General features: G+C 42.6%; 1 protein-coding gene across 1 annotated transcript; it reads left to right on the plus strand.

Annotated features, from left to right (window-relative positions):
* mst1rb (macrophage stimulating 1 receptor b) lies at nt 1–22,670 on the plus strand. Its single transcript, XM_072665768.1, has 21 exons — nt 1–845; nt 2,104–2,461; nt 6,287–6,463; nt 8,461–8,583; nt 9,563–9,733; nt 10,779–10,939; nt 11,618–11,756; nt 11,903–12,039; nt 12,583–12,762; nt 14,016–14,115; nt 15,325–15,543; nt 15,677–15,823; nt 16,446–16,599; nt 16,843–16,941; nt 17,695–17,910; nt 18,058–18,138; nt 18,526–18,707; nt 18,819–18,928; nt 20,178–20,343; nt 20,634–20,770; nt 22,362–22,670. Exons 1-21 carry the CDS (start codon nt 1–3, stop codon nt 22,585–22,587), a joined length of 4,128 nt encoding a protein of 1,375 aa, XP_072521869.1. The 3' UTR covers nt 22,588–22,670.
* Nucleotides 22,671–23,905: the final 1,235 nt, after the last annotated feature.

Consider the following 23,905-nt stretch of genomic DNA (forward strand, 5'->3'; position numbering starts at 1 on the left):
ATGGTCCACTGGACCTCTCCTCTAGTGACATGCATCTGGATCCAAGCTATTGCAGTGGTCACTTCAGACACTTGTCCTTCCACCACTCTTGCTTCTGTCAACTTCTCTGTCCCTTACCCCATGCCATTCTTCATGACCAGGAATCCCATCCAGAACATTGTGATCAATGCTGTGTACCATGAAATCTACGTGGCATCTCAGAACCTCATTGAGGCAGTGAACTTCACTCTGGGTAAAGTGTGGCAGTTGCGCACTGGACCTGTGGGCAGTCCGGAGTGCAAGTTGTGCAATCTGTGTGACATTGAGAAAGACCCGTTTCCCGAGGATACGGACAATGAAGTCTTGCTCTTAGACACATACCTTATGTACCTATATTCCTGTGGAAGTTCTCAGTATGGCGTGTGCTACTTTCACCAGCTCAATGAGAATAGTCAACCCCCCGGGCCCTCTAAGTGCCTGTTCCGGAAGGAATTCAACTCTCCTGCCTTCTGTCCAGACTGCATTGCTAGCCCTTTGGGCACCAAGGTTAGCATGGTGGAAGAAGGCCACCATGTGTACTTCTACGTGGCTGCCACAGTCAACGACAGCGTGACGCAGCGCTACGGCCGCAAGTCTGTGTCAGTCCGCCGGCCTTTAGCAACCGAGGATGGGTTCCACCCAGACTTTCAGGGCCTGACCGTGCTGCCCAAGCTTCGGCGGGCATACAGCATTGATTATGTCTACAGCTTCTTCACGGCAGACTTCGTCTACTTTCTGTCAGTCCAGAGAGAGAAGGCTGACCAGGATTCTTCTCCATACCAGACAAGGTTAGGCCGACTTCCACGACACGAGTGGGAAACACGGAGGTAAGGATGAGCGATATGGAAAAAATGTGACATCACAAAACTGGGCGCCCTTGACATACACACAGCCTCTGTACCTAATCAAACAGACCTGTTTGAGTATCTTCAGGCAGTCCTCTAACTCTAGGTTAGAGATTATGTTTAATGCAAGCAATGCTGCACAGTGGAACAGTGCTCCATCACTCCTGACTAAGCTACACCTTCATGCAAGTGCTTGGCAATCATATGCCATCATGAAGCAATGTTGAGTCGACATGCTAACGCTACAGACTTTGATACACACATTATTGCCACAGTGTGTCTTAGCACTACTTACCCCTTACAGCAGTATTTCAAGCTAGGAGACAAAACCTTAGCATACCTAAGATTACTCCCCCTGGCGGCACATATACAGGGTGGGCCATTTATATGGATACACTTAAAATGGGAATGGTTGGTGATATTAACTTCCTGTTTGTGGCACATTAGTATATGGGAGGGGGGAAACTTGTCAAGATGGGTGGTGACCATGGCGGCCATTTTGAAGTCAGCCATTTTGGATCCAACTTTAGTTTTTTCAATGGGAAGAGGGTCATGTGACACATCAAACTTATTGAGAATTTCACAAGAAAAACAATGGTGTGCTTTTATGCTGTGAAGATACAAGATGTGCAGCACCTGAAACTACGGATACTGGAAGCCTGTGCTAGCATTTCTTCTGCAGTGTTGCTATCAGTGTGTGAAGAGTGGGAGAAGAGGGTTGCATTGACAATCCAACACAATGGGCAGCACTTTGAACACATTTTATAAGTGGTCAGAAACTTGTAAATAACTCATGAAAGAATAAAGTTACAAACCAAGCACACCGTTGTTTTTCTTGTGAAATTCTCAATAAGTTTGATGTGTCACATGACCGTCATCCCATTGAAAAAACTAAAGTTGGACCCAAAATGGCTGACTTCAAAATGGCCACCATGGTCACCACATGTCTTAAAAGGTTTTCCCCCTCCCATATACTAATGTGCCACAAACAGGAAGTTAATATCACCAACCATTCCCATTTTATTTAGGTGTATCCATATAAATGGCCCACCCTGTACTTGTTAGTGTGTGCGTTTCAACAAGGTTCGTCAATCAGTCAGTTGCTCACTCAGCCAGTAAACAAAATTGCCAGTAAATTATGACAGTGCTATAACTGACATACTGAGAGTACCTTTTATATAACCACTAATTAAGAACAGTACCGATAACTTATCATTATATTGCCTACCTTTCCTCTGAGGTACCGAGAGGTTGTCCTGGAGTGCCGTTTCGAGCCCAAAAGAAGGCGAAGGAGCAACTCCAACGAGGCCTTTAAGGACATCGTCTACAATGTGGTTCAGGCAGCTCATTTTGGCAAGGCCGGCCGAGACCTGGCCGACGAACTGGGGGCCGAGGAAGAGGACGACATCCTGTACGGCGTTTTTGCCGTCACAGACGATTCGGGGGTTCCAGAGCATGACTCCGCACTCTGCGCCTTTCCCATGGACTCAGTGAACTCCGTCATAGACGAAGGTGTGGAGGACTGCTGTAAGTCTGGACCTGAGCAGCTCTCGAGGGGCCTGTGCCACTTCCAGCCGTGCGAAAGCTGCCCACATGAGGTCAGTGCACAGCATGTATCATATACTTACTGGATTACTTGAGTGGAATGTTATTGTGACTTCTGTCATTTCCAAACGACCTCCTAAATGACACGTTTTCGAGAGAAGGGAAGAACGGTACTGGACACAGTCTTCGCAGAAAGCATTTTGTGTGGTTTTGGCTGCCTATTATGAAACCTTAAGGTTCTTACAGTTGAAGAATCTCCAGAGTACACAGGGAGGAAACAGCTTTTTAGATGAACCACAATTTATGTGGGGAAAAACAAGACTGAGAGAAATTGAGAAAAGAAGGTTTCTCAGGACTAGAAACCACCAGGCAGAAACATTTTTTCATGCTTCATTCAGTTAATTATAGGAAATATTTATGGGCGAAACCATAGGATTGGACCTGAAGTGCCAACTCTGTGGTCTAAACTACTGTTATTATACAGATGTCTTGCCTTGCTTATTTTGTGCAGCTCAAAACCTTAAAAAAAACAGGCACTTCCAGCCTGATGAAGTGGTCTAAAGTGAGAGGAGTGTGTGCTTTGTGCATCTGCTTGTGGAATGTGGTGTCAGTGGATGACTGATGACGGATTCATTTTTGTAATATCTGGGAGACCGTTGTGTATATATATCCATGGTTGGAGATGTCTAAAGAAGAACAGGAAATGATGGTTTCTACAGCCTCGCTGTCATGTGTCTGAGCGATTGTTAGACTACATAAACCACCTGCTTTGAGGCAGTTCACTCATATAGGCCTATACTCAAATTAATAGGCACAGGCTATTCTGGATCAGGTACCAAAACATATTAGATGCAAAAAAGCTAAAGCAGGGGGAGATACAGAGTAAGGTACTGCCAGGTATCTGAAAGACTGTGTAAATATGCAATCAGGGAGGGCGATATGAGGGGCAATGACATGGTGAGTTCAGGTTCATGGCTGATAGATGTTTCCAGCATGTCTAATCACGGTCTTATCCAGAGCTCTTTCATCTGATTCATCCTTCGCAAGTAGGAGAACTTATTGGAGTTGGTATTGGTAATGATTATTGGTATTAATCTTGCCCAGCCAGGGAATTGAACCCTAGTCTGCCATGTTGAGGGCAGTGTCGTTAGCCTCTAATCACCTTATTTTGCCACGCCCACTTTCAAGAGTTTGTTTCTTCTGTATTTGTGAGTCATTTCGTATCAAATAGTATATTATAGTTGTATCATATATTCAAAGTGAATGTGGTCTGAGGTTGGCTACTGCTGTGGACACTGATCCCAGGTAGTGAGCATATATTGGTCCGCTAGCTTGGACTGTTTGCCAGACCACCCAGACAATTGTTTTTCACCTTCTCAAACAGATTTGCAGAAGAAAAGTTGCTGCAACTGATTGTTGTTGTTTTTTTTGCTACACTAATTAATAAAGGATAAGGAAAAATACGTCAATTGGACTGTTGATGGAAAACGAAAAGTGGCATTCGGCCCTTTCCTCATCATTTCGTCATCATCTCTTCCCAAGTTGCCTTCCAATATTCAAGAACGCATTGACCAAGAATGGTTACAATTCCTGCATGTGTTCTTTCTCCACTGTAAAAAACGAGGATGCATTGGTTGGTGCATTTTAAGCAAACACCTGGTTCTGCTTTTAAAAATGAGAAGTGTGGTGGGTGATAAAGCTGTCAAACCGTAGTTCATTTAATACAAACAGCGATGATTTATTCTGTTATATCGTGAGACCTGTATACCCTCCTGTGGTAGCCATTGCTAAGCTGCTTGGCTTTGGAAAATAGTGACTGGTGGGCTCATGGGCTCAACAGCTGGGCTCATTGTATTGTGCAATAGCAAGAACATAGCACATCTCAATAGGTGTCCTCCGTCCTTGTGCTCTCTGTTAATCAGTCAATCTGCCAAGAAGCCGTATCTCGAAAAGTGCAGCAACAGTGCAGTGGCCGTCCTTTTGAAGGCTGATGCTGCCCTCCACGTGAAAGCACAGCTATGAGCAGGAAAGTTTCAGTTTCCTGAATAGTAACGTCCAGCGTTAGTGAGGTCAGCGTTGTTAATGTGCACTGCTGTAAAGCACCAAGCAGACCGTTAATGTGGTACACTGAGCACTCTTTGAAGAGATGGAAAGAAAGGGTTGGTGGAAAAACGACGCAATCATTATGCAGAGTGGTTTTACAGGAATAGCGCCTGTGTAGTGGTCAGACTGCTGGGTGCTTTTGTGGGGTCTGTTAGCTATTATAAAAATGACCTAGTACACAGGTTGGGACTGAGAGTGGTAGAAGGTTTGAGTAAACTAGTATTGCAGGATTTCATCTTTGCAGGATTGAGGTTAGGCTAGGCGGTACAGTATGCCCACAGTCTCCGAGATCTTACACCTCTTTCTTTTTCTCTGCAGAGAGCTCAGACATTTGTTTATGAAGATTAGTGTGAACATGCTTGCCATATATTCAGTTTCTTGGCGCAGTACTTTAGAAGAACCACTTTTGGTTCAATGAAGAACCATGTTTGTATGAGCGATGTATTAATGTGAGAATGTTTCAATTGGTAAAGAAACCAAACGAAGGTTCTTCAGTCTTGTCTCGAGAGAGTGTGGCTCTTGGTGGTCACTAGGGCAAAACTGCTCAGGTAGCTGAGGACGTCATGGGAAAGTTCAACAGTATTTTTAAGGTTCTAAAAAAGGTTAGCCTGTTACGTTACCATAGTAATGGTTCAGGAATGTTCTGAAAACGTGTGACGAAATAATGGTTCGCATCACAACGTTAGTCAGTTTTGGTTTTTTTAACACAACATTCCCAGTTATGGCGACTGGTAATTGTCCTTTCAAATTGGGGTAAATAAATTATATATATATACATAATCACACTGATAAATAATATTTAATGAAATGCTTCCCTTGAGAATAAGAGCATAAGAGCATTTATTTAAACATCAAATCAAATATTTTAGAATTTACACTGATAATAAAAAAGTTTCAATGATAAATGTGACTTTTTGAAGGATGCCTACCAGATGTGTAAAGCCTGGGATACCATAGCAACCACCTGGGATACCATAGTAACCACCTAGCAACACTATAGGAACCATCTAGCAACACAATGAAGAATGAAGAATGTTTCTAATCGAGATGTGTGAGCCTGAAAAGCCTTTAAACTGGTAAAGACCCTTTATATTAAGGGAAGGTTCTTTAGACCTGTAAAAGGTTCTTCACACTCTAATACCTCTATTACAAACTTTTGGCTCTTAATGGAACCAATAGTGTTCTATCCATGGTTCTGATCCAACGAATATTTTGAAGCACCTACTTCTGGTCATGTGAAGCAAACATGCCAGTTTGTGCATGACCAGGCATTTAATCACAGCATCTGGCCAAATACGCCTCGCTTTCTAAACTGTTTAGCAACACGCTGGATGACATCACTGTAATTTTCCACAGAGGAACGTGGCAGTGCAGTTCTGAATGAACAGATGTATCAGCAATAGGTGCAACTTCAGTAGCTGAATACATTCATTAGAAGGGGTGTCCAAGGGCCCTGAGGGGTCCAGCAGTATGAGGCGCTGTCACTATAACCACAAGATCACTAGTTCAAACACCGGTCATGCTGCAAGCCATCAGCAGGCGAAGCCTTGCTCTCTCCAGGGTGGGTAGATGGCCATTTCTTCCCACATCACTCCAATGCAATGCTGGCTGGCACTGGCGTCTTCTGGCTGATGCATCAGAGCCCGTTGATGTTAGGGGTTAACTACATGCCTAAATCATCACACACTCAATAAATCAGTGAAACATTCAACGAATCAATCAGTGAATCAGTCAGTCAGTCATATAAGCATTGATTGTTGCATGTGCATTAGCAGAGCATGGAGCACAATGCCAGCTGCAGAGACCAGCCCACACTGGTGGCCCAGCCATACTACAGAGTGGACCTTTTCAACAGGCAGATGAGGGATACACTGCTGACCTCCCTGCTGGTGACCAGGATTGAGAACAAGACGCTGGCTCATATAGGCACAGCGGACGGCAGGCTGCTGCAGGTAGGTCCATACGAAGTGGAGCGCTCTAGAACAGGAGACGTTTAATATGCAAGACATGAGCATTCCTTAACCTCTTTTCCTGCATATGAAAGGAGAGGTAAATAGCTTTGGAGGATCTGGCATGTTGTGTATTATAGAATATAAAATACTGGACAACCTAGAACACACCATAGAACACCTAAAACACACCGTATTGTGTAGTCTAGAACATAGAACTGAACATTTGATCAATGTTAATATGCTGGTACACCACAGCGTGCAGTTTGCTTATGGTAGTCTGTATCTACCATGTATCTGCACGTCTGAAAAATGCATGTTAGGGTCTCGATAACAAAAGTACAGAGGAGGGGCTTAGTCAGGAGTGGGCGGGGTTGAATTTTGTCGACTTTGCCACCAATAGAAGCATCTATTGGTGATCTTATTTGGAAGATCACCACCCACCAGGCAAACACATCCCTTGGCAAACTCCCTTGCAACCATAACAACCGCCTAGCAACCACATAAGAACATATAACATCATGTTCCACATCATAACACCCATCTGGCAAATTCTACATTATACATTATAACAACCACCTAATAACATTATAGCACCCATCTAGCTACCACTTAGCAGCACTATAGAAACACCATAGTAGCCACCTTGCAACACTATATCATCTATCTTGCAACCATTTAGCAGCAATAGAGCAACCACCTATCAACACCGTAGCACCCATCAAGCAACCATTTAGCAACACCATAACAAGCACCTAGCAACACTATAGCACCCATCTAGCAACCACCAAGAAACAACCCTTGCAACCATCGAGCAACCATCAAGAAACACCATAACAACCACCTTGCAACACTATAGCACCAATCTAGCAACCCCTTAGCAAAATCATAGTAACCACCTAGCAACACTATAGCAGCCATCTAGCAACCACTTAGCAGAACCATAGTAACCACCTAGCAACACCTAGCAATCCATCTAGCAGCCACTTAGCAACAGCATAGCAACAACCTAGCAACACTATAACACATATCTAGCAACCACTTAGCAGCATCATAGCAACCACCTGGCAACACTATAGCACCCATCTAGAAATCACTTAGCAGCACTATTGCAACCCCTTAGGAGCACTATAGCACCCACCTAGCAACACTGTAGTACCCAGGTAGAAACCACTTTGCTAGCAAAATCATAGCAACTAGTAAGCTACTTGAAATACCAGAGCAACCACCTAGCTAACACTTAAGCATCCATCTAGCAACCACTTAGCAGCACTAGCAGTCGACTAGCAGCCATCTAGCAACCCATATATGCAGTGAACACACACAGACACACTACTATTCACACACAAAGTGAGATGTTGAGGAGCCTGTGACATGTAGGGAGCAGAGAGGGTTAAGGGCCTTGCTCAAGGGCCCAACAGTGGCAACTTAGCGAACCCAGGTATTAAACTCACAACCCTGTCACCAATAACCCAGTGCTCTAACTACTGAGCCACCATTGCTATATGCTGTAGGCTGTTGTAGCACAAATCACTTCTTGTGTGTGAAACTGTTCATAGATGAAAATGGTAAAGGCGTAAGGTGATTCACTGGTGTGAATTATGTGAAGAATGAACAAAGGACAGTTGAAGCTAATAAACTGACCGAGCCAGTCACTGTTCCCATAGATTGGAACGAACTTGGACTGATGAGTCAAAGCCAAGCCACCCACAATAGCCAGCATCTTTGGGAAGCATTGCTAAAGAGCTGGGAAAGACATGTTGAGTGGTTTCCTGTTGAAGATGATTAAATGAATGCCTTCTGCTTCTGAAACTGCTATTTTAGGCCAAAGGGCAGGACTGTGAGGAACCCAAGATTTAGAGCTTTTATCCTAGAGATTTTGAGTTGATGTTAATTATGAAAAAGTAACAAGTTTGCTCATTCTAGCTAGCCCTACATATGTATTTCTGTGTGCGTTCTGTGTGTTTCATGTGCCACCATTTCCTCTGATTATCCTAAAGCTCGTCTTGCGGAGGTCCAGTCCGGTCATCTTTGCTAACTACTCTTTAGTGGAGAACCAGAGGGTGTCTGCCACTGCTGCTGTCCTCCCCCCAGACCACCTCCTCTTTGTTGTGGGGGACAAGGTATTTTATTAGTATACATATACACCACCGTATGTAGAACACACCCAACGTTTCTTTTCATTTTAATGCAAATATAAACTAATAATTAATACATAAATGCATCCCAAATATACACTATATGGACAAAAGTTTTGGGACACCGGCTCATTCACTTTCTTTTTCTGAAATCAAGGATATTAAAAGAGTTTTTTCCTGCTTTTGTTGGAGTAACTGTCTCTACTGTCCAGGGAAGAATGCTTTCTACTAGATTTTGGACGTGCACTGCTGTGAGGATTTGATTGCATTCAGCGCCAAGCACGTTAGTGAGGTCAGGATGTTGGATATAGTCTTAGATGGAGCACCATTCATCATTCTAGAGAACACAGTTAGTTCCACTGCTCCACAGCACAATGCTGGGGGTTTATACACCTCTAGCCCACACCTGGCCTTAGGCATGGTGCCAATAGGTTCATGTTTATCTGCTCCAGAGAGCTCCTATTTTATTGGTAATACTTCTGAACAGGGACTAGACAGGCTGTGCTTGTGTGTGTGCATTTGCATCAGTGTCAACAATGGGTGCAGTTTAAATGACCTGAATGTATTCATAAGAAGGGGTGTCCACAAACATTTGGACATATAGTGTAGCTGGTCAGCCAGGACATGTTAACTTTATGCCTAAATCATCACACACTCACCCAGACTGTGTCATGCTGTTTAATAATCGCAGATAGATTTGATTATGTGGTCTCTGACACTGTGTGACTCACTGTTATCTGTGTGTCAGACTGCGCGTCAGTGTTTGAGTGTCTGGAAGGTGCTGTGTGTGTGTGTGTAATAACTGTGTCTTGTATTATATGGAAATGATAAACCGTAAGTTCCGCTTCTAGTCACGGTGGATAATACTCCACCACTGAATCACTGTTTGACTTGTAGTGACCCGTGTGTCCTTTTGTATATATATGTGTGTGTGTGTGTGTGTGTGTGTGTGTGTAATTGGCAGATGATTAAGGTGCCTCAGAGAGGTCCCGGGTGCCGTCACTTCCTCACCTGTGCCACCTGTTTGACAGCACCTACGTTCATGGCCTGTGGCTGGTGCTCTGGGTACTGCAGCTGGGAGTCCGAGTGTCCAGCACACTGGGCCAAAGAATCCTGTCCACCAGTCATCACACAGGTGAGCCTAACTTATGCAAGTACACTCACACACTCACACACCAGTCACTGGTTTGTGTGAGCAATGTTTAGTTTAGTCAACAGTCAGACGTTTGCTGCTATCTTGGCGGTGTGTTGTCAACACAGATGCGTGCCCAACGCATATACGCCCACACTTTGCGCCACTGAAATAGCAATCCGCTAAAGTCAGACCGCACCTGGCTCTTAAAGGGAATGGCGACTGACATGCTGAAACACACCCATGATTTATAAAGAAATGTAGTACATGCCTTTTGCACGTTTTGATCCACGCAAGGTGCACTTTTCCCATCGCTACGATAGCAAAGACTTTGACTAAAATATGGAAATATGACCAAAAATGGAACAACACAAATAAAACATGGAACCCCAACTGAGCAAGCCAAAGACCACAGTGCAGGAACAACTCCCTCAAAGCTGGAGGAAACTTTGGCAGGATCCAGGACTCACAAGGGTGGGCCCATTGTCCTCTGGTCTAAACCACTTTACGTTGTTGTTATGCTCAGTGTACTAAAATAATCATTGTAGTGGAAGCTTTTAGTAAAGGTCCGTGCTAAATACCCAGGTACCCAGGTAGCCAACTGGTCTGGAGCAGATAGCAGGAGACCCTGACCCTCAGTCTTCCATCAGCGTCATAGCTCCTGGGTTAAACATGTAGCTCCTGGGCTGAAGACTGTTTATAGTTGGGTGGTTTGTGTGAGATCTCATTCCTACAAGTGTCCATCAACTTAGAAAAACACAGGCTCTTACAAACCGAAGCCCACCTGCTCCCATACAGTGCCTGTTTGGCTTGAATGTGCTGCACTGCATGTCAGAAGACCTAGTTGAGTGCAGTAGCTAAACATCAAGGTTCACATTGGTATCACACCTCTTAACAAGAGCTATAGCAACCAGGTAATCAGGGTTATTAACTTCTGTGGTTTTATTGTTATGGCTGTGATGGCAATGTAAATGTAAAGGTGATGTCTTTGAGGAATCTGGCTGATTGTCCAGTATGTTTGTATGTGTGTGTGCTGGTGTGTGGATAGTTCTTCCCAACAACAGCTCCCCTTGATGGTCAGACAGAGCTGACTCTATGTGGGTGGGAGTTCCAGTCCCCCCTGAGGCCGGTCATCAGCACCCGGACCCACGAAGTGAAGCTTGGAGAGACGGCCTGCGTGGTCCAGCCGCCCAAGAGCAACAGCACACTGTAAGAAACACCAACAGGCTGAATTCAGTTATTATGGAATTTACAGAAACTTCAACGTGGATGGGTGGGGCTGATGTATGCAGAATGAGTGATCATATGTAAACGTGTTTAAAGGTTGTGACAGCTTCTGGCAGAATTCTGGTTGGATATTTGACCAATTTTTGTCAGCTCCCGAGAATGCTGCTACCACCACCATGCTTAACAGTTGGTACAGTGTTCTTTGGGTTGACTGCTTCACCTTTACTCTTCCAAACATACCTTGGCCATTGTGTCCATACAGCTCAGTCCTATCTGATCATAATACATTCCTTCAGAAGGCTTTTTCATGAAGCTTGAAGGTGTCGGTTTTGTAGCAGGGGCTTCTTTTCTGAACGCCAGCCCTTCAGTCCATGGTGATGTAAAACTTGTTTGATGGTAGACAGTGTCACTGGTGTTCCATCAGCTTATAGTTCTTTGCAGGCCTGTGTCTTTTGGTGGTTCTTGGGTTGTTCCTGACCATCCAAGCCAATTTCCTTTCAGCTGAGGGTGACTGTATGGGTCTTCTTTTAGATCTTGTAATTATAGTAGCTCATTCTTGTATTTGCAGGACCCCCAAGGCTATTTATTTACAGTATTGTTGTTCAGAAGAGAGTCAATTTTCATTCAGTTGCTTTCATTAATTCATGTGTTTTTTCATAGGCTTACGTGCAAGATCCGCTCTGTAGCGACTGAGCCGCTGTTTCAGCCGGTTAATGTCACAGCAAAAGTTCATGAGGGTCGACTGGAAGGCTCATATTCCATTGAAGGAAAAGCTGAGATGCCCGGATTCACCTTTGTGGTAAATTTATTTCACAGTTACTTTATCTACTGTAACATCGCTGGGGTCTAACCCTTTATAAAGATAAGACTTTTAAGATTATTATTCAGTAAATGTTCCGATTATTTGATAACTGCTATTAAACTAACGTGGTGTAAACCTTTTAGCTGCCAAACATCAGTGAGGTACAGCCAGATTACGGGCCTGTAAATGGAGGAACGCTGATCACCATCACTGGACCCTACCTGCACTCAGGAAAGAATCGCAAGGTCACTCTGGATGGAGAGAGCTGTCCTATCCAAAGGTGCGTGAGCAAATATTAAATTTTTGTATTGTAATTAATTTTGACTTTCCTGATAATTTATGGAAATAATTAATTATTATTTTATTTGTATAGTCATTGTATAAAAAGAAGAAAAAAATGTAAGATTTCATGATGCGTTTAGTTAGTGGCCACCAGTGTTTCTCCTGGAAATCTGCCTTTCTGTAAGTTTCCTGAGATAGTAGATAGATGGTTTAGGTGTTCAGGTAATTAAGGACTTCCTAAGGCAATATGTAAGCTAGACCAGGTGTTCAGATGACCGAGGACTTCCTAAGACAACATGTAGATACATCACATATTCTGGAAATCAAAGACTTTCGAAGGCAATAGTTAGGTACCCTGTATCTCCATTTTTGCCATTTGCCATGTAAATTTGGCAGTTGCTCTTCATATTGTGCCCACCGTTTATGATGAATGGACCAATAGAAATGCCCCAAAATTAGTGGGACTAAAAATGTTTACATTGACTTCTAGTGACAATATTCTTGTACTGTATGCGAGTGTATTCTGTCCTCTTTTCTGCAGTGTGTCAGTACTGCAGGGGAACGTGTCCTCCATCGTCTGTTTATCTCGGCCAGTCACTGAAGTAAAGGACGTGGTGCTGCAGGTCTATATCGATAAGTCCCGCGTTGTCACCACTAGAGTCTTCCGCTACAAGCAAACTCCTGAAATCCTCTCTGTCTTGCCCGACTGCAGCTTTGACAGGTACGCCACTTAAGGAGTGTTACATTAAAGGGCCTACAGCTTTTTCTAGTCTGAATGTGTGATGGTGTGTAAATAAGTCTATTCCAACACAACTTTCATACAGATGAAGGTGTTGTAAACTATACACTATATAATAATGTTTGCATTATTTTTTTAAAGCTTAAATTATGTCCATTGCTACATACCAGATGTAAGTTGTTAACCAATGTGCCTGTAAAGGCCCTTACAATTTACATTATTCTTCAGTGTTTAGTTAATGTAGTGTTTTAAAAGATGGCGTAAGTATTCAGGTAATGAATGACTTCCTAAGACACTAGTTAGATGGTTTAGGTGTTTAGGTAATGAAGGACCTTTTAAGGCAATAGTTAAATGGATCAGGTGTTCAGATAATCAAGGACTTCCTAATGTAACAGTTGGAAGGTTTAGGCACTGAGGTAATCAGAAACATTAAGGCAGTAGTTGGATGGTTTAGAAACTGAAGTAATCAAGGACTTTAAGGCAGTAGCTATAGTATGTATTTCGATAAAAAAAAAAACGACTTCAGACCAGCTGTCAGTGGTGATCCAATAACTTGTGCCTAAAAAGACCCTAAAAGGCTTTTTATTAAATAACAATTTACAGTATTTTTCCGTTTTTTGTCATTTTTTTCTCTCAAAAGCCCTGACAGTTACCTGCTTACCTTTGTACCATTTGAGGTCATTGGACATTGCACCATTTATTTGTTTATTCAATGGACTCAAAGTGCTCAAATTTCAATTAAACTTGTAAAACTGGAGGTGTTTTAACATTTCTGACCAGTAGTGTGTGTTTACCGTTGACATTTCGGAACCCACCCCACTCCATAAAGACCATATACGCAAAATAACCAAAAACATCAACCTCATCGACTCATCACCTTCACACAATTAATAAGGGGAGTCAGTGTAAAGTGTAAAGATGAATAGTAACATTAAAAGGGTTTAAAACCCTTTTAATAAGGTGCTGGTAACAAACTATGGCTTCGTGAAAGTGAGCTAAAACTGAACACCAGCTGAATGCTCACAAATGTCTGAGACAAATAGTTTGGAGCTTCAGAGTGGGTTGCATTTCCAGACATAGTTTATGAATTGTCTTGAGAATGTATAAATAATAGGAGATCTCTGTTGACAATGTCATTTAATCCAGGACCAGAAATCCTCTTTGTCTGGAAGTCCATCCCACATAATTCTTTGTTTCTGACGTTTGTGTCCCACTTTTCTGTCTCTGATCTGTAGTGGGTCGATTATCACTATTGAGGGGAAGAACCTGGACTCCGTCTACAGAACCATCATCCATTTTAAACCCAAGGAAAGCCACCTAAAGCCTGTTTCCACTGTAAGATCATCCAAGTCCTCTCTTCTCTGACCACTAGTGATCTCAGTTCCACAGCTCTAGTCTGTATGACCCAATTTTGCATAACAGTTGTTATCTATGGAGTGAAATTTACATTATTGGTGGTGCCTTGTTGACTTGTTTAATTCTGTGAATTGGATTTTTCAGTCTGTTATAACTCACGCATGATGTCCAAAGTAAGGGTTTACAAGGTGTGCCCCATATGGGGGGGTTAGCTATCCAAATAGCTATCCAAATAGAATCATGTTTCCCCATTCTTCTAGACTAGTATACCCGGTTTAGGGTCAATGCTAATAGACTAATAGACAAATGTCTTCCTAAGCCAATAGTTGGATCAGGTGATCAGGTAATCAAGTTAGATGTTAGATGGTTTTGGTATTCAGATAAAAAAGCTTAAATTATGTCCGTTACTCCAGACCAGTAGTAACTTGTTAACCAATGACTTGTTGTGCCTTAAAAAGTCAAATGTAACAGTAATACTTGACCCCTTATGCTTCATGACCTGCACCCTAAGGATTACTATAACGATACGTGCAAGGCAGTGCAAACCGGCTGAGTGGTTCGTAAGTTATAATAGTGGGGGAAAAACAGTAGTTATACTTATAGTTAAACCTAAGAAGATGTAAGAAGACCATGAACAGGGCATGTTGAGCTTGAGAGTTCCTTAATTTTTTGGATGGAAACTGTCTGAGCCACATTGTAAAGTGTGTTAACTGTAACTGTTCTTTAATTGTTATTTTACATGGCAACCACTGCCTACTTCAAAGTACTTCAAAGCATGAACCTATTGGCATCATGCCTAATGCCAGGTGTGGTCTAGAGGTGTATAAAGCCCCCCAGCATTGAGCTGTGGAGCAGAGGACCTGTGTTCACTGGAGTGATGGTTGGTGCTCCATCCAGTACTTTTGGGATGAGTTGGGAAGATGAGGATGAGGTGGGGTGCTGATCATCCAACATTCTGACCTCACTAATGCTTTGTCCTCTCTAGACAGAATAGACTTTTTTTATATCGGCATTTTATACCTTTGATTTCAGAAGAAATAATGAATGAACAGGTGTCTCAGTACTTTTGTCTACGTACACTAAATATATAACATGCCATGTAGAAATAAGAAATAATATATACGGCACCCTATGACTGGTGAAATCAATCTAACGCATGAATTATTCTGCTCTTTTTCGCCTCTTCAGGAGTGCCGGGGAAAAGCCAAGCCAACCCATATGGAATGTGTGACTCCTGTCTTCCACAGAGACGAGACAGAGGAGGGGGAGCTGTCGTTTGATATGGATGGAGCTCTGGGCCTGTGGAAGCAGGACTTCTCCTACCATCCCTATGGCAGACCCATTCCCTTCGAGACTGAGGGACACATTCTTCAACTCTACCCTGGTTTTGATGAGGTCTCATTACACGTGAGTGGGCACTAAAAGTTTCGATTGTTGAATTATCAACAATTATCAGTAAATATCAGATAATTAGTGATCCTAATTGGGACTCTCACACATTGTTTTAATTAGCTGATATGCCATACTGTTTGATTGGCAGCACCAGAAGCTGAACCTGGTGAATTCCTGCATGAAGATTACTATGACTGTCGGTGGAGTCGACTGTGGGGCGAAGGTTCTGGATAACGAGATCACCTGCCGAATCCCCAAAAACCTCACCATCCCTAATGAGGGCTTACCTGTGAAGGTCAGACTCCAGTAATAGGAACAGGCTTTCCAGAAGGAACTGAGAGAGCCCCACTGAATTTTTAACATTTTTATTTATACCGATCAGCCATAACAATAAAACCACCTGGCTCATATTGTGTCGGACCCCGTCATCCTGCTAAAACAGTTCTGACACGTCGAGGGATGGCCTCCTTAAGACCCCTGAAGGTGTCCTGTGGTATCTGGCACCAAGACAAACTTGAGCAGAAGATCCTTTAAATTCTGTAAGTTGTGAGGTGGGGCCTCCATGAGCATAATTGAGCCTTGCATGCCCAAAACCCTGTTAACAGTTCCCTGGTTGTCCTTCATTGGAGCACTTTTGGAAGTTCTGACCACTGCATACCAGGAACACCCCTCAAGACTTTTTTTAATGTGTGTTGGAGAGGCTCTGACCCAATTGTCCAGCCATCACAGTTTAGTTCTTGTCAAAGTGTCTCAGATCCTTATGCTTGCTGCCTAATATGTCCATCCATCAGTGCTATTCACAACATATTCACAGTGGTTTTATTGTTATGGTTGATTGGTGTCATTTTCAACACCTTGGATGAGCTGTGTGAATCAAAGGTTCTTGTATTTCTAACTACAGTTTTCTCCTGTGTCAGATTACAGTCAATGGCCATGTCCACAATGTGGGCACTGTTAGGGTGGTCAGTAATCACTACATGGTGGGTGTCGTGCTCGGGATTCTGACAGCTCTTGTAGCTGGGGCGGTGCTGGCCTTCATCACTATGAAACACCTGAGGAAGAAGAAGACGGGTGAGGATAAATCATCATTGACTGACCCAACCTCTGCTTGGGTTTGAAACTCTGGGTTTGAAGTTTTTAACCATGAATGAAAGAGGTATGAAATGCTTGTAGAAATGTTAAAGCATGTAAAAGTACTTTGACTGGACATTTAGTGAGATAAGCAGCAACAGTGGACATGGTCAAGCCTTCAAGCCCTTAGACCCTTAATATTAGATAAGATTAACGTTAAACGTTTTGCGTAATAACCCACAGATTCTCTGGCTGAGACCCGACTGTCTCACTACTCCCACAACCATAATCTCACAGGCAATGGCAGCGTGGAACTCCTGCCTATCGGAGACTACAGAAGAGGTGAGCCCTTCTAATGAGTGCATTTTGCTACTTTAAGTTGCACCCATTGCTGAAACAGATGTGCAAATGCACACACACACAGCCAATCTAGTCTCTGAAGAGAAGAACTGCCAATAAAACAGGACTCTCTGTTGGCATCATTCCTAATGGCAGACGTGGGCTCGAGGGGTATAAAGCCCCCCAGCACTGAGCTGTGGAGCAGTGGCACTGTGTTTTCTGGACTGATGGTTGGTGCTCCATTCAGTACAGAACTAAGGATTTGTGGATGAGGTACTGTGGTCATCATCCGGCATCCTGACCTCACCAACTGTTCCTCTAACTCTCGCTGAAGGCAATCAGATGCTCACTGCAATGCTCCAGAATCTATTAGAAAGCCTTCTTCTATGGACAGTAGAGGCAGTTACTCCAACTAAAGCAGGATAAACTCTTTTTAATACCCTTGGTTTTGGAGAAAACAATGAATGAGCAGGTGTCCCAATACTTTTGTCAATAGAGTGTATGGTACTTTATGTATTTATTTAGACATACATTATTATACACTCTTTAACCTATAGGTGCTTCAAAGGGTTCTTTGAACGGTGGCATAGTAACCATGTTTTTGGTTCCATAAATAGCCAAAATGCACTTTTTATTCATGTAATAATAATTTTTACATTTGAAATGTATTAATTTATGTAATCAAACACAGCGAGAATTTCTTGTCTTGTTGGTAGCTTAATATCTTCTTTAAAATCGCTCCTTGCTTTTCCACAGGAGAAATTCCCCTCAGTACAACCCCTGTGGCTACCGGGGCAGTGGCATTTCCTCGCTTGGTGTATGCTAGCACACTGGACGCCAGCCTGACCCCTCTCATGCCCCCTGAGAAAATCTCCATCACCAGCTTCCGCCCAGAGCTCCTGGAGGAGGTAAAGGATGTCCTGATCCCAGCAGCCATGCTGAACATCCAGCATCATCAGATTATCGGCAAAGGTAACAGATTTCCACCATTATGATTTAAACTGCATTATTTGAGTGTTTGTTTGTTTATTTGTTTGTTTGTTTGTGTTGATGTCACCCATCAGACTTACATACAGATAAATGAACTAGGCAGCTGCTAACCCATGGTGTGTTTTGCAGGTCACTTTGGCACAGTTTATCATGGTTATCTCACTGACCACAACAACAGGGAGATCCACTGTGCTGTGAAGTCCCTCAACAGTGAGTTCCTGCTACCAGTTAATGCGTACAGTGACCAATGTATTATCCTGTGGCCTCAAAATATTATCTTGTAGCTTATATATTATCTCAATGGCCCCAATGTATGATCTTGCTGTCTCAGTATATTATTTTGTAGCCTCAATATATTATCTTGTATCTTCAGTATATTATCTCATGGCCCCAATATATTATCTAGTGGCCTCAATATATTATTTTGTGGCCTCAATATATTATTTTGTGGCCTCAATATATTATTTTGTAACAATATATTCTCTCATAATATGTTGTAGCCTCAAAATATTATCATGGCCCCAATATATTATATTATACTATTATTGATATATCATATATGATATCTAATGTATTATCATTACTTTTTGTTGTCAGGAATAACAGATGTGGAGGAAGTGGAGCAGTTTTTGAAGGAGGGTATTTTAATGAAGGGTTTTCATCACAGTAATGTTCTGTCTCTGCTGGGTGTACTGTTACCCGAGGAAGGGCTCCCCCTAGTTGTTCTGCCATACATGAAACATGGGGATCTGCGCCACTTCATCCGATGTGAGAACAGGGTCAGTGTCCTGGCTGTGTCCTAACTTCTAAAAATATTCTGTAACCAATCAGACTTCTGCCTATAATAGTCTATAATAATGTAACACCAATCCTGTCCTAACTTTCTCCAGAACCCCACAGTTAAGGACCTGATTGGCTTTGGACTTCAGGTTGCCAAGGGGATGGAGTATTTGGCAATGAAGAAGTTTGTGCACCGGGACTTAGCTGCCCGCAACTGCATGTGAGTATTATTATTATTATTATTAATAATAATAATAATAATAATAATTATTATTATTATTATATATCTCAAATTGATTAAATCTGTAGTATAATTAATGTAATGTATAATATGTATAATATTTTTGGAACATTGCTCTGAGGATTTGATTGCATTCAGCAGCAAGGGCATTAATGAAGTCAGGATGTGGGATGACCACCACCACACCTTATCTGCAACTCCCCAACTCATCCCAAACTGGATAGAGCACCATTAATCCAGAGAACACTTTATACCCCTCTAGCCCATGACTGGCATTAGGCATGATGCCAATGGATTCAGGTTCAAGTCCTATTCTATTGGCAGTATTTGTCTATGGGGACTAGACAAGCTTTGTGTGCACATCTGCACATCTGTCTCAGCAATGTGCGAACCTAAAGTAGCTAAATGCATTAAATCATTAGCAGGGGTGTCCACAAACATTTGGATATGTAGTGCAGCTCTCTAGGAGCAGGACTAAAGGGCTGGACCACTGGTTTTCTACAGCTGCTGCTCTGGATTTCACTGATTCACTGAACAGAAGCCTTCTGAAGGACATAGTGTAAGCATCTACTGCATACTACGGCAGAAACTGAGACACAGGCTGAGTTTACCAACTCGGCTAAAACATCCTTCGGGTTTCTGCAGTTTCTGGTAGTAGCATAACGAGACTCCCACCGACAGCGATTCATGGCTAAGGCTCTATTACTATGATTCGTGGCTGCATTCTTTTCACTGGCTTCCCGTAGCTGCTGCCCGTATCAGATTGAAAACCTTGACTCTGGCCTACAAAGCCAAGACTGGACCAGCCCCTCCGTTCTTGATGGCAATGGTCAAAAGCTGATCCGCACCAAGAGCCCTTCGAGCTTCAAGTACGGCTCGGCTCGACCCGCCATCCCTCAAAATCCACAGAAGACAAGCTTCCAGACTTTTTTCTGTCCTGGTACCAAAGTGGTGGAACGAACTTCCCCTGGGTGTCCGAACAGCAGAGTAACTCACTGTCTTCAAACGCAGACTGAAGACCCACCTCTTCCGAGAGTACTTGGGCGAATAGCAGAGTGTTTGTGTTTAGTAGTTTCTAAACTAAGAGGTATCTTTGAATTTTTAGTCTATTCAAACTAGCTGAGGGTTTTCTTGGGTAAATAGCAAAGCACTTTTGTAAGTCGCTCTGGATAAGAGCGTCTGCTAAATGACTTGAATGTAAATGTAAATGTAACTAACCTTCCTGCAGGCTGGACGAGTCGTACACAGTGAAGGTGGCAGACTTCGGAATGGCACGAGACGTGTTTGATAAAGAGTACTACAGCATTCAGGACCATAGGAAGGCCAAGCTGCCGGTCAAGTGGATGGCCATCGAGAGCCTGCAAACGCAGAAATTCACGTCGAAATCTGATGTGGTGAGATACGAAGCATTATAGTTTTATCTATAAAAGATGTATATCTGAGGTTTGAGGCTACGAGGCTAATGTAGATAATAAGCAATGAAAAATTGCTTTTAGCTATGCTAACATACTTTAGCCCATGTTTGTAGATAGCAGTGAGTCATACAGTGTCAGAAACCACAGTCATTAGCATTGTGCTAATTAGTGGTGTATAAGCTCAATCACTCGTTAGCTACATTAGCCTCGTAGTTCCAGTGATATCATATTTGATTTGCTTGATCTGAATATTTGATTTCTCTTTCTAGTGGTCATTTGGTGTTCTGATGTGGGAGTTGTTGACCCGTGGAGCGAGTCCGTACCCCGAGGTGGATCCATACGATGTCACTCATTATCTGTTAAGGGGACGGAGGCTACCTCAGCCACAGTACTGTCCAGATCCATTGTGAGTTTCACCACACATATATGTATACTTTAGTCTTAAATCGACACTAGGTACACTGTATGGACAAAAGTTTTGGGACACCTACTCATTTGATGTTTCTCGCTATGAGGATCAAATTGCATTCAGCAGCAAGAGTGTTAGTGAGGTCAGCATGTTGGATGATCACCCCCTCACCTCATCCCCAACTCCTGAACTCACCCCGAAAGTACTGGATGGAACACCCTGATCCATCATTCCATAGAACACACATAGTTCTCACACTGTTCCACAGCTCAATGCTGGGGGGCTTTATACCCCTCTAGCCCACACCTGGCATTAGGCATGTTGTCATGTTTATCTGCTCCAGAGAGTCCTATTCTATTGGCAGTACTTCTCTACAGGGACTAGACAAGCTGTGTGCATTCACTGGAAGGGGTGTCCACAAACATTTGGACTTATAGTGTATGTACAATTCAGTACAATTCAAGTGTATTGTTGTTACCCAAAAAGGAGCCTGTAGTGAATATGTTCCTCATCTCTAGTTGATAAGCAGCTTGCAGCTGGTTTGGATGTTGGTTTTTCCATCAGATCCAGGTCAAAAGGCATGTTTACTCAGTTTACTCCGTTTACTTGTGTGGGAAAAGACTACTTGAACCACCCACAGCCTTACCACACTGACAGAGTTAAATTATGACAGTTACAGCGTCGGGGAGGAAGGACCCAGACCATTTCAGCCTTGAACTCTGTGGATGATGAGTGGGATTGGGAAATGTTTCGGAAGTGGCCTTGCTCAGAGTGTTTGACATTTTGTTCTAGGAGCTCGTAGAAGAAACTGCTACATTGGTTAGAGAATGGATGAAAGTGATAAACTCAGTCTGAGATCGGGGATTTTAGACAAGACAGCCATACTCACCATTTGTGTTGGACGCAGATGGATTTTGACCTCTGTCTTAGCCATTTCTACAGTGGATAGCCATCTCTGCGCCACCCAGGGAGCAGAGAGGGTTAAGGGCCTTGTTCAAGGCCCAGACAGAGGCAGGTTCTAATCACTGAACCACCACCGTTCAAGTCCTTTACTTACACTATGTGTCTAAATATTTGTGGACACCCCTTCTAATGAATGCATTCAGCTACTTTAAGTTGCACCTATTGCTGACACAGATGTGCAAACACACACACACACAGCTTGTCCTGTCACTGTAGAAAAGTATTGCCAATAGAATGGGACTCTGTAGAACAGATGAACTAGATGAACCTATTGGCACCATACCTAATACTAGGAATGGTGGTGCTCTATTCAGTACTTTTGGGATGAGCTGGGGAGTTGGTGAAGAGGTGGGGTGGTAACACTCCCATTGCTGCTGAATGCAATCAGATCCTTACAGTGATGCTCCAAAATCTAGTAGAAAGCCTTTCCTGGACAGTAGAGACAGTTACTCCAACAAACGCCCTTGATCTCAAAAGAAACAACGATTGAGAAGGTGTCCCAATACTTTTGTCCATATAGTATGTGTTTTTATTTATTTAACATTTAGTTTTTATTGATAAAGAGTGACTTTGAAGATCAGAGTAAGTACACTGACAGACACTGTTTACTCTGTTCTGGGTGCAGGTTTGCTGTAATGCTGCAGTGTTGGGACCCAGACCCGGAGAGAAGGCCCACCTTCACCACGGTGGTCTCAGAAGTAATGGCCATTCTTTCCAGCCTGGAGGGAGAACACTATATCAGCCTGAAGGTCACTTATGTTAACCTGGACCATCCACGGCCCTACCCTGCCCTCACCGACTCCGCAGACGAGTACGAGTCTTCAGACGCAGAGGAAGCGGGATCAGATTGATCACCGTAAAGCGAGCACTGAAGATCAACCCAAGACCACAGTGATTATTTATTTACTGAGTCGCAGCAGTGCTGTAACATTGAGTCTACTGGATGTGGTTTTGAAAGAGGACAGCTTCTTGTAGCATAGAGGAAAGAAGCACAAGGGGAAGATTGTCTCGTCTTGGTGACTCCTCGTCCTAGAGAACGACGTGTCTCTATCACATCAGAGTCAACACATAAGATCAGGACCAAGACCTTCCTCATTTAAATTAAGAGTGTGGAGAAGGGTGGAGGTGCTAATGGTAAACTGTGCAGTGGTGCAGTAGTTTGACACTGGGGTTGTAAAAGACTAGTAATAATAGAAACGGAAATCTCTGACAGCAGCGTGGGTGACATTGAAAAACAGTTATATCTGATCAGGATTGTAGAAAAAGAAAAACTGGCGATAAGAGCAAGAGCTATTTGCTGGTAAAGAAGAGCAACCACTATAAACTGGTCCAAATAAGAACTGCTGTTAGCTGGTGAAAATAAGAACTAGCTCTGTTAGCTATTAAAAATAAGAATTAACTCTACTAGCTGGTGAAAATAAGAGCAAGTGCTATTAGCTCATGAAAATAATAATTAGCTTCGTTATCTCATGAAAATAATAATTACTAAAATATTATCTCATGAAAATAAGAACTAGTTCCGTTATCTCATGAAAAGAAGAACTAGCGCTGTTTATCTCATGAAAAGAAGAACTAGCGCTGTTTATCTCAAGAAAATAAGAACTAGCTTTGTTATCTCATGAAAATAAGAAGTAGCACTGTTTATCTCATGAAAATAAGAACTAGCTCTGTTATCTCATGAAAAGAAGAACTAGCGCTGTTTATCTCAAGAAAATAAGAACTAGCTCTGTTTATCTCATGAAAAGAAGAACTAGCGCTGTTTATCTCAAGAAAATAAGAACTAGCGCTGTTTATCTCAAGAAAATAAGAACTAGCGCTGTTTATCTCATGAAAATAAGAAGTAGCACTGTTTATCTCATGAAAATAAGAACTAGCTCTGTTATCTCATGAAAAGAAGAACTAGCGCTGTTTATCTCAAGAAAATAAGAACTAGCTCTGTTATCTCATGAAAATAAGAAGTAGCGCTGTTTATCTCATGAAAATAAGAAGTAGCGCTGTTATCTCATGAAAAGAATAATTAGTGCTATTAGCTCATGAAAATAAGAACTACTTTTGTTATCTCATGAAAATAAGAACTAGTTCTGTTATCTCATGAAAATAAGAACTAGCTCTGTTAACTCATGAAAATAAGAATTAGTTCTGTTATCTCATGAAAATAAGAACTAGCTC

Source organism: Salminus brasiliensis, chromosome 21 (assembly GCF_030463535.1).
Source record: "Salminus brasiliensis chromosome 21, fSalBra1.hap2, whole genome shotgun sequence".
NCBI lineage: Eukaryota > Metazoa > Chordata > Actinopteri > Characiformes > Bryconidae > Salminus > Salminus brasiliensis.